This window comes from Geotrypetes seraphini, chromosome 2 (genome assembly GCF_902459505.1).
Source record: "Geotrypetes seraphini chromosome 2, aGeoSer1.1, whole genome shotgun sequence".
Classification (NCBI taxonomy): domain Eukaryota; kingdom Metazoa; phylum Chordata; class Amphibia; order Gymnophiona; family Dermophiidae; genus Geotrypetes; species Geotrypetes seraphini.
The window spans coordinates 471,660,979-471,678,506 of NC_047085.1; the positions used below are offsets into that span (position 1 = coordinate 471,660,979).

Here is a 17,528-nt window from a genome sequence, read left to right on the forward strand (position 1 = left end):
AAAAATCAATCAAATTTTCTTTATTTTTGATATACCATTTATCAGTCAGGTATTCAAACAATTTACAATAAAATAATACAAAATATATCATATCTAAAGTTAAAAGAATATGAAAATATAAAAAATAGATAAAGAAAATGGGAGTATAAACAGACTGACGTACATGAAAAGAGGGTGAGGAGAGAAAAGGTAAGTTAGTAAGTACATTGAGATTAAAAAAAAAATAAGCGGGAGGTAAGTGGGGGTGGGGGAGATACATTAGGATGTTTATCTTTAATATGTTCATTTGCCTGAAGTTCAATAATTTTCATTTGAATTTGACTTGTGACATCAGCAACATCACAGTCAAATGGATTTTGAAACAATCTAATTTCCCTAGCATTGGCATCCAAATCAGCAAATCACTTCTGAAATTGTTGTTTAAGATCTGAAATAATTAAATTTGCGAAATAGAAAGGAAATTCTTCACTCTTTAAAGCAATTCTACACAGTATGGCAAATGAGCAAAGTTATAATCTTTTACCTGACCTTCCAGAAGTATCAACTTTGCTTTGAATGCCTTGATATGAGTTAATAAATCATAAATTAAGTTATTTTCACCCTGCAACTTTAAATTCAAATTGTTCATGTGGTTCACCAGATCTGCAAAAAAATGGCAATTTCCAAAGTTATTCGGTATCTGATAAAAGTGGTTCATAATGGGTTTTCTTGGTAAGAAATATATCAAGTTTCATTCTTGAGATGAAAGACGCATGAAAGAACCTTTCCACAGCTATGCCATCGAACTGCAGTATAATATGTCAAGTCAACATTCCTTGAGAAAAGTCTGAAACTGGCAATGATTAAGTGCATGAGAGTCAATTAAATTTACCATAGAAATAACAGGTTTCAAGACACGGCTCATATCAACATATTTTCCACAAAGTGATTATTGGTGGATAACACAGTGAAGAAACATTGGTTTTGATATTCCTGCATCCTCACAAGCTTTTGTGATCTGTCCAACCAAACCCATCTTTATATCAGACATGTTTTTCCTCCATCAACTGTCACACACTGCAGACAATTCCAGTCCAAATTATATTCTTAGGGCTCCTTTTACTAAGGAGCGCCAGTGTTTTTAGCGCGTACTACATTGCCGCACGCGCTAACCCCGCTCAACTAATGCCAGCTCAATGGAGGCGCTAGCGTCTAGCGCACGCAGCATTGCAGTGCGCACTAAGCGTGCGCTAAAACCGCTAGCTCAGCTTAGTAAAAGGAGCCCTTAGTGTTTCTGAATTTCTTTGAAGATATCTTCTCCTGTTGTAGTACCATGCATGCTGTGAAGTGACACTAATTCCTGTGTGACATTAAGTTCATAGTCTATGCCACAAAAAAATACTACCGAGTTGCGAGGTATTGCAAACATCAGTTGATTCATCTAGCGTGAGAGAATACTGACTAAAACATTGTGCTTTGCCTACAACTTGCTGGATAATGCTATTTCCCATATTTTCAACCCGACGAGCAATAGTATTTGGTGCAGTCTTATCATTTTAAAAAGATTGTTTTTCTAGACATAATTCAGACACTGCTTCCATCATACATTATTTGATGATATTGCCATCGATGAATGGTTTTCCTCTTTTAGCCAACACATAAGCAACCTTGTAGCTTACCAAAGTTAAGGCTTCATTTCCTGAGTTTGCAGACAACGACATAATGATTCAAATTTATCTGAACACTCCTTTTCTTTAAATTGCGAAAACATTGAAACATGTTTTGTTTCATAGTGGCAGCGTACAGTGTTCCCCCAGTCGTTTGCGGTCAGTGGTTCACGGTCCCGGTCATTCGTGATATATTCCGACCGCAAACCGCCAACAAGGAGAGGACAGCTGGAGAGACAGGAGAGAGCAGCTGGAGCGCCGATGAGTGAAGGAAATCACTCGTCGTATGCTCCGACTGCCTTTTCCTACACTAAGTCGGGCCTTACCAATCAGGAGCTGCTTTGACACGCAGCTCCTGATTGGTAAGGCCCGATTTAGTGCAGGAAGAGGTGGATGGAGCATACAGCAAGTGATTTCCTGTACTCGCCAGCGCTCCGGCTGCTCTCTCCCCCGCCTCTCCAGTCTCCCCCACGAAAAACCATATTTGCCGTTTTTCAAGATTCCCGGGGGTTCCTGGAACGGAACCCCTGTGATTATCGGGGGAGTACTGTATATTGTATTCTTTCAACACAGCAGCAGTGTCTTTACAAATGAGACATACGGCTTTAACCTTTGACTTTGATTGTATGAAGAAGTATTTTATGACCCATTCTTCATTAAACACACGGCATTCTACTACTACTAATTATTATTTCTATAGCGCTACCAGATGCACGCAGCGCTATACAGAGTCACAAAGAGTAAGAAAACAGTCCCTGCTCGAAAGAGCTTACAATTTAAACAGGCAAGAAAGACAAGCAAGATGTCATGGATACAGTTAAGGGGAACAGCATTCATGCTCAACTTTTCTTTTCTTTTTCCCATCCATGTTAAAACTGTAAAAGAGAATAAATTTATAAATTATTAAAATTACGAGCACTCCGTACAAGCAAATATATGAATAAGTGAATACGCACCTTTAAATATAAATTTATACAATTACAAATTGAGTTTTACACTGCAAGTATTCTTATGCACAATTAACCATAATGACTGGTAAATGAACTTCCAGATTCAATTTAAAGATTAGTCACAGCACCAGAGCTACCTACAACACCGCAAATTGACACTGTCGATCGAGGCCGAACAAGTATGAAGAAATAGCACAAAGTATACAATTACAATTCAGTATTAAATAAAGTTGTGAATAATATTAACATAATATGGAATATCAATATATTTTGAACACAATTTTAATTAATGCATTTGAAATCTATCAACATACTGTGGGTTTTGGGTTGTTGTTTTTTTGTGGATTCTTATTGGAAAATTAGTCCAATTGGTGTATTTCCACACAATTCTTCCATGGGCCAGATAAATCATATCATGGGCCGGATATGCCCACGGGCCGGACTTTGGCAACCCCTGCTCTAAAACATTGCTATCACATTTACAACTAATTCAAAATGCAGCAGTAAGACTCATATACGAACTATGGAAATCAGAACATCTATAGCCCTATTATATGAAATTACATTGGCTGCCCATAACTGCAATGATCAAGTTTAAATTAGGCATCACTGCTTTTAAGATCCTGAGAGGGAATGCCCCCAACTACTTAACAAGAGTTGGCCATCCTACTCAAAAGTGCCCCCAACAGATATTTCACCTGAAATCTTTTCTACTTAAAATTCCCAGCATGAAACAATATAAAGTCTACCCAGCAAATTGCCTTATCCATCCCAGATCAATTAGCAAAATGCTAGATCCAACTATCACTTAACACTACAATCTTGTAACAATATCTCAGGTTCAGAAAACTTTTAAAAGCAGTTCTTTACCAAGACTGGGAGCCAACCTGGAAGTAATTGAAATGGTAATTGTAAAAGCCCATTTCTAAACTGTCCAGTGCAACTCCTGGAACATAACAATGAGCCGAAGATGACCTTAAACTTGTAACTATGACCTAACTATATTAGTAACTGTATTGATCTACCTATACTAGCAACTCTATTGAATGTCCATGTCAAACTGTCCATTGTAACTTCCTGGGTAAGTGACCCAACTTCTTATAATCCGATCTTGAACTGAATAGATAAAGGCAGAATAGAAAACCTGATTAACATAACATTCTCCGGGCTTCCCTTCAGCCTAGCCACAGCACCTCACACCTTTACTACTACTACTACTACTACTACTAGGCACATCTATAAGAAAGAAGATTACCAAGGTAAAAACCTAATCTTTCTTTATTGCATATATATTGTGAACTTCCTGAAAATTTGATTAGCTGAGCACGTTCTAAAGACTCCATTCTTTTGGAGTTTAGTTGCTTATATATATATAACTCATTGTTTTGTATCTGATAATTTATGGGGTTTTCAGAACCACTCTGTTTATTGTCTGAAGGCACTCTATCAGTCACTCCATAGTGAGCTTCACATAGATTTCTGTAAATATGTAAAAAATGAATTCATGGTTGGACTAAACATCTGGAACTTGGTTATTGACCACAAGGCAGCACGTGATGGGTTACATTATCAATAAGGTGATTCCACAGAAATACTGCCTTGGGAAAACAATTACAGGTGAGTAGTTATTCTTTCTTTATTTAAGTGTAGCAGACAACTTAGTATGCATATATTTTTTAGCCTGAATAAATCTTGTTGAATTCATGTAGTCTCCTAGAAGCATATATATATTGTTTGACGTTAAATTTCCTAATTAATAAGAATATTTTATATAAAAGTTTCAGAAAAGTACAGTTGCTTTATCAAACAACTTATTTGACTATTTTTATTTTGCCAGCGCCTAAAGTTACGAGAACTTATCCTACAGCAGCAGCGGCAGAAGAATGCTGGTCGTCAAGAAAAAGTCTTACAGGATCCCACTGCTTCTTCCCATTCTGGTCCTCTTCCATGCTGGCAGCAGGAAACTCTTAATCGGCAAAATGAAATTTTCAATAGACCCCCTCCTCCTTATCCTGGAAATATTAAGGGCTCAAATATCCCTCTGAGAAATCCAAGATTTCCTGGTTTCCCCAAAGAGCAACATGGACCCTTTTCTGGTGATGGACAATTCAACAGATCACAGTTTCCAGGCGATGCCTCTACTATGGGATTAAGACCTCACAATCATAGGTACTCACTTTATTTTCTAAGAAACTGAAGAAATTCATATTTTTAAATTTGTATTAAGCCTTTTATTTGTCTTTCTTTATATGTGGCTTATTTAGTTTTTCATCAAAAGACAAACATCAAAATAGTGGAGTGGGCATATAAATTCACATAATATTCAAAAAAGGTTCTTCAACAAACTTCTCAAAACACTCTCCAAAACATCAAAAAATGTTTACATAAACATCCAATGTGCTGGCTGAAAAATATTCTTGTAATATTGGAAAGGTGGAAGACCTTAGACTCCTTTTTCCCAGCTCACAATAGAGCAGCTTACACTGGTCAATTCAGTGGGACATTCTGTCAATCATTGGTCTACCATCTCCCCAAATATCAGCTATATCAAAATTAATTAATTGAAAAATCATAAAAGGAACTTGGCTTCTGATGATTAATCTCTTATGATCACTGATCTCTGATCACGGGGCCCATTTCGCTCTAAAGCTTTGTCAGGAGATCAGAAGACACATTATCCCCATGTAGCCTCAGAAGACACAAATAGCCCTGTTCCACATCTTAAGATTGTGATATGTGCAGTGATCACTTGGCAATGCTGAATAAAGCAAATTTCTTGCTAAATAGAATCGCCAGCATACTGAGCCCAGCTGCTCCTGTGCAGCTGCACATATCCTGTCTTCAATACTAGCATCCAGTATACTGTATAATTTTTCACCATTTAGCTACTAAAAAAATAAAAAGTTGATTTATGATTTTATAAACCAATCAACAAATTATTTATTAATTTATATCACTAACAATAGCATGTTCAGTATGCTAGTGTGATTAGATTTTGGTGATACATTAAGACAGTTTAGAAAGGTTATAAATTAGAGAGCCTGTCCAGTAGCCTAATGACAGTGCAGCATCCTGTATTGCAGCAGACATGAATTTGTTTCTGGAGCCAGAAGCAACATTTATATTATTGGGAAAGGTGAGCCTCTGCTGCACAACCTACTGACCAGCGGAGGGTATATATTTAGATTCTACAAGAAGCCATGATTACAGCCTTTATGGCAGGCCTAGATGGGGGAGATTATACAATGGGGGATTCTCCCAGGTGATTATAAATAAAGACCCTTGGCACCATTGCCAGTAAAAAGTAGTTCCCCCCCCCCCCCCCAATAGGGAAAATGCTTGAGTGCCTAATATAAACTGCTTAGATAACCAATCCAGGTCATAAGTACCTGGCACAAAAAAAAAACAAATAGTAGCAACATTCCATGCTACCAATCCCAGGGCAATCAGGGGCTTCCCCCATGTCTGTCTTAATAGCATACTATGGACTTTTCCTCCAGGAACTTCTCCAAACCTTTCTTTAAACCAACTGTGTTAACTGTTACCATATACTCTGGCAATGCGTTCCATAGCTTAAATATTCTTTGAGTGAAAAAATATTTCCCTATAACTTCCAATGTCCCCTAGTTTTGTAATTTTTGATGGAATGAAAAATCGATCCACTTATACCTGTTCTATACCAGAACTGAACGCAGTACTCAAGGTGAGGTCACGCCATGGAGCAATAAAGAGGCATTATAACATTACTAGTCTTGTTAACCATCCATTTTTTAATAATTCCTAGCATCTTCCTTATTTTTTGGCTGCCACTACACATTGGGCAGAATGATTCAATATATTGTCTACAATGACCCATGAATGATACCCAACACCACCTGATTTTCACTAGAGAACTCTGTGTTCTATGGTGTGGTGGTCTGAGGTCTTTTTCTTCATTTTATTGATAAGAGTAAGTGAGTTGATCTTTTTGTGGAGCTGATTGTTATACTGGTTAACTGATATTTTCCACGGAATAATATTTTAAACAACATCCTCACCTGTTTTAAAATGCTAGCCTTTTTTCATGATACTTTTAGCTTCTTTTTAACCATTTTCCTCATTTTATCATAGTCGCTCTTTTGAAAAATAAATGCTGCTACAGTAGATTTCCTTTGTGATTGCCGTCCCAATATTAGTTCAAATTTGATCGTTATAATAATTGTTTCTCAATAGACCCAACATCTTTAAATCTCTTACACTGCCCTATATTCCATTAAGTACTAAATATAAAATAGCTCCCCCTTTTGTTGGTTCCTGGACCAGTTGCTCCAAAAAGCAGTCATTTATTACATCTAGGAATTTTACCTCTCTAGCACTCTGATGTAACAAAATTTTGATATTGCTATAGGCTGTAATAATTAAGTTTCTATCTTTTTCTATCTCTTTTTGAGTTCAATAATTTTATTGATTTTAGTAATAATTGAACAATAACAAAACAGATACAGAAATCATACAGTAATAACATGAGAAGTATAGCAATAGTCACCTATGTCATGCCGTATATACCTATGAAGGACCAAGTAATCTTTTTCTATCTCTTGACAGAAAGCTTAAGTTTAAAACCATGGGTAAAAGAAACTAACTAAATAAATAAAGTTCCAGTGCAATAGGAATGGTATGTTGAACTTTAAGGTACTCTGTCCATTCTTGTGAGCATACTGCAGAAAGATGTCAGTCACAGTTTTTGAAACCTCCTTCTCCCAGGAGTCTGCTGCCACATCAGTTTCTCTTTCTGCTGATGAGCATGAAAAGTGTCTTCTGATCTGCTCAGTTTACTATTTTTTTTTGTGCTAGTTTACGGTTTTTCACTCTAGTTGCCATCTTTTTCATTAAATTAGAGATATCTTTTGATAAGGGTCTACTCTACCTGTATAGAGAGGAACAGATTTTAAATATGCAGCTAGCTGATATATCCTTCAGGGTCCTGTTTCAGCCAGCCTGCTGAAGATTAGGATCTGTTCCCCTGGTGTTTGCTTGCCCCTTTAGTCAGAGGCTGGAGCACAGGTTGTTTAGAGCTAATAGTGTTCCTTTGGGGCGCTCACGGTGCCAGCTACATTTCGTCTCCCCCTATTTTTTGTGGCAGCCCAAATATTTCATTGAAGTGAGTGAGAGGGCCTCTCCTAAAACATCTATACCTGAAGCAGGCAGCAGTACCATTTCCCTAGCATTTGGTCTGTGAGTAAGGCTTTGGGAAAAATCTGGGGTGGGGGTGCCTTCAAAAGCTAGGGTGTTGGTCTCCCTCCCCTAAAATCCTGCTTTTTGAGGTTTTTGGTCAGTCCTGAGGTGATTTTTAAGCTATTGTTTTTAGCACTAAAATTCACCGGCAGCATCCATCTTGGATTTTTCCCAAATTTTTCTAAGTTCTCAAACTTTTCCAAAACACCTCATTTTGCTTCCAAAGTGCCAGGGATGGAGTCATCTGACTCTGATACCCCTATATCATGTCTTGTATGTGAAGGATAGATGACAGAAGAGAGCCCTTGAGCCATGTGCTGCATTGAGCAAAGCAGGGAGGCAGGAACTTTAATTTTAGCTCTCATGCGGCCTCTGGGGCATGGAGCATGGCTTTTGAGCCTGTTAGGGGAGCAAAATTGTCCCCAGGAGCCCTAGAGCTGTGGCACCACATGCCAAACTGGTGCAGAGGCTCCGCAGCCAAAGAAGAGGCGTCTCCTCCCATCTAAAGTGGAAGCAGAGTTGCCTATTAAGGCCTTTACCCCAGAGTTCATTAATCTGCTCTGACAGGTGTATGCGCATGGCCAAAACATGCAATTTAGGTCCACTGAAGAGTGACCCTCAGCGCATGTCTCTAAGAATCCTCAGAGCACTTCTTCTATAAGAGCGGAGCTCCTCCCTGACTTTGATTGGAGGCGAACAGGGATTCAGGGGACAAAAGTTCAGTCTTGATCCTCTTACTGTTTTAGGAGTCATTTTGAGGCCCTGGCCCTAGGAGTTAAGGTGATGTCTGCTGCTGCTTTTGAAGTACACACCTACCATTCATGGCTGCGAACCCTGGACATGACAGCGGCTGAGCCATTACCTCAGCTAGTATTGGCAGGGGTGGACTATGTGGCTGATGCACTTTATGATGGCGAGGGTCTCCGCTTATTCCATCTCTGCCCGATGCATGCTGTGGATCAGACAATTGGTGGACAATTCAATCTTGAAGGTTATGCATAAGCCAAGGCTACTTCTAAGGCTCCCCTTCAAGGGACAAATGCTTTTTGGCAAAGGCCTGAATGATCTTATGGCCAGTGTACAAGATCATCATCCCCAAGTCCTTACTGGACAGCAGCCCTCAAGTGGCTAGAAGCCAGAACTGGAGCTCCTTTTGGAGGTCCCAACGTTTTTGCCAGTATGCCTCAGGAGGCTTGTCTCAGAGAACCTATCAAGATACGGGTTCCCGGGCCACAACAGCAGCAAAGAAGCCACAATGAAACCAGGCCTCCAGCCGCCCTTCAGAAAATTGGAGGCCGGCTCTGGGTCTTTCTGAAGGCCTGAGAAAGAATAACAACAGATCTTTGGGTCTTAGATATTATCAGAGAAGGTTACAAGGTAGTTTGCGTACCCTCTCTTACTGGTTCATGGATCCTCCAGCGAGCCAACTGGATTGGGCAGTCCAAGTCTGGGCAATGTTATATAGATTGCTAGATATTCAAGCCATTGAACCAGTTCCAGAAGAACATTCGGGCTCAGGCAGATACTTGATATACTTTGTTGTGCCCAAGAAAGATTCCATCGACTGGAAGCCTATTCTGGATCAACATGTCAATGCGGCCCTGAGGGTTCTGCATTTATGGATGAATTCTGTGAGATCTATCATTGCAGTGGTCCAGCTGGGAGAGTTTCTGGCCACCCTGGATATGATGGAGGCTTATTTCCACATTCCAGTTTTCCCAGGACACAGAATGTTCCTGAGATTTCACGTGTTGGAGAATCACTATCAATTCCCAGCTCTACCATTTGGGCTGGCAACAGCGGTGATGGTGGTGGTAGCAGCTCATCTCCTCAAGGCAGACTGGATGTTTTATCCTTATCTAGATGACTGGCTCATCAGAGCCCCCTCTCAAGAAGAGAGGGAGAGAGTAGTGGCGGCTGTTGTGCAAACTTTGCAGAGTCTGGGCTGGATTGTAAACTTTGAAAGTCCCCACTCAGTGTTTGGAATATCTGGGAGTTCTCTTCAACAAGGTGGAAGGCCAAGTTTTTCACAAAAACAGAAGCTTTGGGGGCAAATTACAAACTTCCTGTCACTGCCAGCACCTACAGCGTGGCACTGCCAAAAGGTTCTACTTGATGGTGACTGCCATAGAAGTGCCCTGAGCAAAGGTGTACATGTATCTACTTCAGGATGCACTGTTGTCTCGTTAGGCTCCCAACAGACCCTGTACCCTAGACAAAGGCAGCCTGCAGCAGCATGAGCTGGTGGCTCCATCAACAGTCTCTAGCAAAAAGGATTCTACTTCAGATCAATTTCTTAGGTCACACTGACAATGGATGCCAGCCTGTTTGACTGGGGGGCATACTGCAGTTGTCACTCAGTGCAAGGGAAATGGACAGCATCCCATTGGAAGTTGTCAATATACTAGCTAGAACTGAGAGAGGTCTACCTAACTCTGCAAAGCCTACAGTCGGTGCTAGAAGGCAGAGCCATAAAAGTATTCTCAAACAATGCCACAGCAGTGACTTGTGTCAACCGGCAGGGAGGCACCAGAAGTGGCATCAGAAGCACATCGCTCCAGCTAGAGGTGAAACTACTTTTTGCTTGGTCAGAGCAGCACACTTAGCCATAGTGGACAGTGTGCAAGCAGACTACCTCAGCAGACAAACATTGGATCCAGAAGAGTGGTCGTTGGCTCTGTGGGCATTCCAGAACATTGTAGAACTTTGGGGGGTGTCCATTCGATCTGATGGCAATGGCATATAACAAGAAAGCATCTAGAATGGGGAGTGGAGTGGCCAAGATGGTGGCACCTAACTGGCATTCATAAGATCGCTCTCAAGGCTGCCAGTGTTTTTCCCCGCGATTAAGAAAATGCTGCATAAACGGAAAGAGATTGTGAAGGTGCCTACCTTCTCAATGCCCTCGCAGCCGCTGAGGCAACTATCGATTGAGCAATTTTTGCCAGCAGACTGCTCACAAGCTGGCGAAGTAAGTCCCGCTGCTAGTGTAGCTGGAGAAGGGCTGTCGCTACCACTCTCAGTGCCACCTCTTTGTCGAGCTGAAATTACTGCCGCTGAAGCAGGGAAGAAGGCTGCTGGAAGTGCACTGAAAGTCCTGTAGAGGAAGGAGTCGCAGCAGATGAACTTCTGCTGACGGAGAACATCGTAGGGGCTTTGGCTCCCTCCAAGGAGGTGACTTTAGAGGTGATTTGGAAGGTTCTACAAAGGCTGGATGCAGCGACTCAGAAGGCATCGAAGGAAGTAAAGGCACTGGGAGGGAAAATTGATGATATTTCTAAGACTTTAGAGCATTCTAATGCTGAAATGAAAAACTCTATTACTATTATGCAAACAGATATCTAATCCCTTCAGGGGTTTAGAAATATGGTAATTAAAGACAATACAGTCCTGCATAGAAAAATTGAGAATACTGAAAACTTTTAACTGGCAGTTAAATGTTAGGATTCTTAATTTTCCTACGTCTACTGGGATAACGTCCTATGATATGTTCAAAAATTATCTTGTTGAAATCTTAAAGTATACCTTAGACTGTATCCCCCCCTGATAAATAAGATATATCATCTACCAAACAAGTAAAGAAATCCCAGGAATCTTTGGAAAAGCAGAATGCCCAAACTCCTCAACTTGATCTACAAAATATATCAGTAATTTTGGAAGAATCCATTTCAGAAACATCTATAAGAACTACACCTCTAGTATCCTTTGTCTTCCAGCAAGACTTAGAGGCATTCAGGAGGCAATATTTTCATAATTCAAAAGAATTATTCCACGGTAAAAGGATTTGGGTCCATCAAGACGTTACCAAATCCACACAAGAAAGAAGAAAACAGTTTTTATCATTAAGACAAGAATCTAACGGCCTGTTTTACAAAGCCACGCAGCAAAAGCCCCAAAGCCCTTTAAATCTTTATGGGCTTCAGGGCCTTTACTGTGCAGCAGCCACTAGCGTGGCTTTGTAAAACAGGCCCTAAATCTCTGGGGGTGTTGTTCCTACTTGCTTATCCGTGCAAGTGTAGAGTGAAGTATGCTCAGACTAAATATGTGGTTTTCCTCCCAGAGCAGCTTAAGGCCTTTTTGGAGCTGAGAAAAATTGCCTCGCATGGACTGAGTGGAAAGTAAAGTAAAGAGCAGAGTCTAGAGTTATGCTTGTTCCTTAACTTCTCAGTTTTTTTTATGGCTTAATCCCTCCTCTAATTTTATGGTCTAAGAAAGGTTAAAGATTATTCTTCTTTTGTTTTTTAAATTTGAAACTACCCTAAACTTACTGTATTTCTGCAATAAGATGTTTATTTTCTTGTAAAATATTTTGAAATTTAAAAAAAAGAAAGCATCTATATTTTGCAACTGAAGAAAAGAGACTGGAAGTGCAGGGTTGGTGCCCTGTTGCAACCATGGCCAAAGTCCAGGCTGCTGTATGTGTTTCTTCCATGGCCCCTGATAGGCCGGGTGGTCGGTCACATAACATCTCACCCAGGAAGGGTGATCCTCGTGGCCCCAGATTAGTTCAGGTGTCCTTGGAATGTGGATCTAGTACACCTATAATTGGATGAATGTCTCTGCCTCCAGGTGTTCACACAGTGGCCGATTGCTCTAGAAGATCCAGGTCACTTCAGTCTTAAGGCATGGCCCTTGAATGCATGGCGCTAGCCAAGAAAGCATATTAAGAAGTAGTCATTACCATCCTACTGAAGGCCAAGAAACCATCCATTCTTGCGGCATATGTCAAGGCATGAGATACTTTTCAGCACTGGTGCAATAAGGAGAATCTGGAGCCCAACAAAGCCCCAGTGTTGTCGATACTGGCCTTCCTCCAAGAGGGCCTGGACAAGGGATTAGCAGTGGCATCTCTTAAGGTGCAGATGGCAGGCCTGGCTCGCTTTAGAGGCCACGAGAAGCGAGTCTCCCTGGCTGCTCACCCAGGCATTATTAGATTCTTCAAAGGACTCCTGAGGCTCAGGCAGCCAATCCTAGAACTCTTCCCTTTCTGGAATCTCAACATCGTGTTAGAGCACTGTCTCGCAAACTTTTTCGAGCCAGGGCACACTAAACCTAGTGTCCCCAGCTCGAGACATCTGGAAGTGCGCTGGCGCATGCGTGATGTCAGCACAAGCACAAAAGCCTTTCAAACAGGCCTTGCACTGAGAGAAGGGCTGGAAATGAGAAGAGGTTCCAGCATTGGTAGATTGCTTACAGGATGTGTCTGTCTTCACGAGAGGCACGTCCTGTAGACAGTCAGCTGGCACCAGCATCTCTCCTCTTCCTCAGTGTACTGCGACACACCTCATTGTACTGCGACACACAGTTTGCGATACATTGTATTAGAGGGTCTTCAGAGGGCCCCATATGAGCCTTTGGAAGAAGCTTATCTCAGGGATCTTACAATCAAAGCGGTGTTCCTCGTTGCAATTACCTCAACCAGAAGAGTCTCAGAATTGCAATCTTTCTCATGCAGGGAACCATTTCTGAGGATCATGGAAATGGGAATGACCTTGCATCAGTACCTTCATTTTTGCTAAAGGTTGTTTCACTTCAACCAGGAAGTCAGACTACCAGTCTTTCAACTTGTGGGTTCTAAGAAGAAAAATCTTTAAAGCTGTTGGACATCCACAGAGTTTTCTGGTGTTACCTGGAAGTGACTAATGAGTTTCATCTATCGGACCATCTCCTTATTCTAACCAGAGTCAACCTGAGGCAGACCATCCTCCAAGGCCACCATTTCCCGGTGGATTCGAACAGCGATCTCCTCCACCTACATTGTCTGTGGCAAACAACCATTAATGTTGTTGAAAGCACATTCAACCAGAGGAGTAGCCTCCTCGTGGGTGGAATCGAAGACAATACCGTTCAAGATAATGAAGGGACTAGACTTAGTAGATAAAGACAAGTTGTTCACCCTCTCCATGGTGGAGAGAACGAGAGGGCACTGTCTAAAGTTAAAAGGGGATAGATTCTTTACAAACGTAAGGAAGTTCTTCTTCACCCAGAGAGTGGTAGAAAACTGGAACGCTGTTCTGGAGTCTGTTATAGGGGAAAATACCCTCCAGGGATTCAAGTCAAAGTTAGACAAGTTCCTGCTGAACCAGAACGTACGCAGGTAAAGCTAGTCTCAGTTAGGGCACTGGTCTTTGACCTAAGGGCCGCTGCGTGAGTGGACTGCTAGGCACGATGGACCACTGGTCTGACCCAGCAGCGGCAGTTTTTATTTTCTTATGTAAATCTGTGACATAGTCTTCCCTACACACTCAATAAATTTTATAGGGTGGATATGGTAGCACATGAGAATTCCTCTTTTGGATCCTCAGTTCCAAAAGCAGGTTTATCTCTCCCACCTGAGACTTTGGGAACTGCTTAGGTATATCCCTAAGGTTCAGCATACCATTCCTATTGCACTGGAAAAAGAGATTAGGTTCTTATCTTGATAATATCTTTTCCAGTAGATATGAATGGTATGCTGAGCCCCTTGCCCAGTAATTTCTGATGCACCTATTTCTGCCTTATGCTTCATGGTCCTCTCCATAGCTAAAACTTCTCTGCCAGTTGGACTATGGATTCAGTATCAGTTTGTAAATAGAATCTCAAGAGATAACTGTGCTCCACTAATATTCAAGCTGTTGCTTTTATTTGATGTGTTCAGTGGTAATGTTCATTCATGTATACATTACAGTTTCATTATATACTGTTATAACATTATATGAGCAGATCAGAACCTTGGTTTTGGGGAGTTTTCTGTGTCCCTCCTTCTACTGTCTTTTACTCTAAAGCTCTTGCATTCTTTAGAATGAATTGAAGGGGCAGCGGACTCCTGGGAGAAGGAGGAGGTTTCAAAAGCTGTGATTGACATCTTTCTGCAGGATGCTTGCGAAAATGGACAGAATACCCTAAGATTCAGCGTACCATTCCAATCTACTGGAAAAAATATCATCAAGGTAAGAAGCTAATCTCTTTTTCCCTTGTGGGGGTTAATTCAAACTGTCTTTAGCAATAACCCTACACTTTGTTTCTTTATCCCCAGAATTTAAATCAACAAAGCACAGGCAAAGCTTCCACTTACCCAGAGAAATGTCCTCTTCTCTCAGAACTTCTCATCTTACAATTACTAGGGTGCTAGCCTTCCATATAAGAGAAATGTCCTTATAAATAAGAATTTTATAATATAAGATAGTGTTTTTAGAGAAGAGAGTAAGATATAGCTAATTGTTGGATCAATATATATATTTCATTATAGAATTCTGTCAGATAATTAAATCCAAGAAACAATTTAACAGCAATTTTTGTATTTCAGACTTGGATTTCCTGGAGGCAATCGTGGCCTAATCCAAGGCCAAGAGCGTTTAATTGGGCCTCCACAGCAAATACAAGGACCTGGAATTCCACAGCAAATAAGACGACCATTATCTTTAGAGGTGACAAGACCCATGAACAACCCACAAATAAATAATTCCATTGGACATTTTCCACCCCAGAGTTTGCCGATTCAGCAGCACAATATATCAGGACAAGCATATATAGAATTGCGCCACAGAGCCCCTGATAGTAGACCCAGGCTTTTCTTTGGTCCATCTGGTGCTAATGTTATAGAAGTAATGCCCCACCATCCAAGGCATGGAGGCTTCATTTCTAGACAAAATTTTCAGGGACCAAGACTGATGGAGTCAGTAAGGAGTAATCAGCAGAGCCTAGGTAGTCAGATACAGATGCCCACACGTTTGGATAATTTGTCACAGCCTCAGCAAGATCAGATACATCCACCTGTTCTTTTGATGCATTCTTTGAATCAACCAGTCAGTGATGTGTTTTCAGCACCTCCTTCTGCTGGGGCAACTAATAATATACAGATTCCTAACCAGACAGCCATTGGATTAGAAGTGAAGCTTGATTCTGATGATCCCTCTGTGAAAGACATAGATGTGAAGGATCTGGATGGAGTTGAAGTCAAAGATTTGGATGATGAAGATCTGGAAAATCTAAATCTAGATACAGAAGATGGCAAGGGTGATGAGCTAGACACACTGGATAATTTAGAAACCAATGATCCTCACCTTGATGACCTTTTAAGGTCAGGAGAGTTTGATATTATTGCATATACTGATCCAGAACTTGATCTTGGTGATAAGAAGGACATGTTTAATGAAGAACTGGACCTTAGTGTTCCAGTGGAAGATAAATTGGATATCCAGTGCAAAACTGCAGAACAAAAGAGTGATGAAAAGAAGGATAAGACTGATGTATGTTCTGATGCAGTTGCTTCATTTAATACACTTCCTGTAACCAAAGATATAAAATCAGAAGCGTTATCTCCAAATTCACAAGAGAAGTCTCAGTCTGAAAGCAAAAGCTCTGATGAAGCTGTAGATTCTGCATGCCAAGAAAATGATAATTTAGAAGATGACAAAACAGAGTCTATGAAACCTTCCAGTCAAGAGATTGCTGAAAAAACAAATTTGAGAAATGAGAAAAATAATTTGACTAGTCCCAGTGTCACTCCAGGACCACCTCAATTATCTTCTCAGGGTTCAGTGAGCTCAGAGAGCATGTCTGGATCTACCCCAGTTATTTCAAATGTCCAAGCTAATGAAAGATTAGATAATTCTGATCTGGGGCCTCTAGGATCTCCTCCTCAGTCTTTGCCTCCAACTCAGCCTAGCTATATGTCTGCTGTTCCTCAAACTTTAATGACACCTGCTGGTCAAATATTGGAACATACATTGAATTCAAATTTGTCTATGGGTTCAAGACTAAATCGGAGCTTTTCACAAGGTGTGAATTCAGGTTTTATGCAAGGACAGCCAACTAATCACAACTTTGGAACAGGACAGCCACCTAATCAGGCTATGTCTCTCCCAAGTCAGCCAGGTTCCAGCAACATGTCTGCCTCTCAGCAAATTATTCTCCCTCAAGCTATAAACCAGCAGAATCGAGAGAGGCCTCTTCTACTAGATGAGCAACCACTTCTTTTGCAGGATCTTTTAGATCAAGAAAGGCAAGAACAGCAGCAGCAAAGACAGATGCAAGCCATGATTCGAAATCACTCAGAGCCATTTTTCCCAAACATTGGTAGGTATATAAATGATTCAGTGCATGTTAAAATTTTGAAAATTAAATACATAAAAAATGACTGACTGAAATAGATTGATTTTGATTTTATCTGCAAGTGCTCAGAGCCATGCTAAAATAATTTTTGTGGTTGACTGGAATTTAGAGTTAACATTTATCCTCAATACATTTATGTGTTTTCAGAGTTCTTTAAATTCTATTAACTATAAAAGCATTTAGGTCACCAAATATCAACACTTAGGGGTCCTTTTACAAAGGCGCAGTAGCAGTTTAACTCGCAGAATACCGCGCTAGTACCTAACGCCTCCATTGATGAGGCATTAGGATTTTAGGCTGCCGCAGGGGTTAGCGCTTGATGAAATGTCCAACGCGCTAACCCCCGTAGCACGCCCTAATAAAAGGAGCCTTTAGTATTTCTACCAGTAATGTCTCTAAAATTTATAGTATGCAGTAGAGAATGACACGGTGGCGGTTTACCCGCGGCTACCGCGTTTAGCCGCGGGTAACCTGCCAAAACTGGGAATGAAAAATAGCAGCCTCTGCGGGGACGGGGACAAGGCCATTCACCGTCCCATGGAGCGGTGAATGGTCTTGTCACCGCAGTGAGGCATCAAGGATCGCGCGGTCCCCGCAGGCCCCACCCGCACGCCGGCTCTATCGT

At 41.0% G+C, this 17,528-nt stretch overlaps 1 protein-coding gene across 11 annotated transcripts in view; it reads left to right on the forward strand.

The window, feature by feature from the left end:
* Positions 1–17,528, forward strand: part of KMT2C (lysine methyltransferase 2C) — an 803,286-nt gene that overhangs the window by 657,008 nt on the left and 128,750 nt on the right. For all 11 annotated transcript variants that reach the window (XM_033931655.1, XM_033931654.1, XM_033931660.1 and 8 more), the window contains 2 exons: positions 4,434–4,765; positions 15,096–16,867. In XM_033931655.1, coding sequence (XP_033787546.1) covers positions 4,434–4,765; positions 15,096–16,867 — 2,104 coding nt within the window. The remainder of the gene's footprint in view (positions 1–4,433; positions 4,766–15,095; positions 16,868–17,528) is intronic.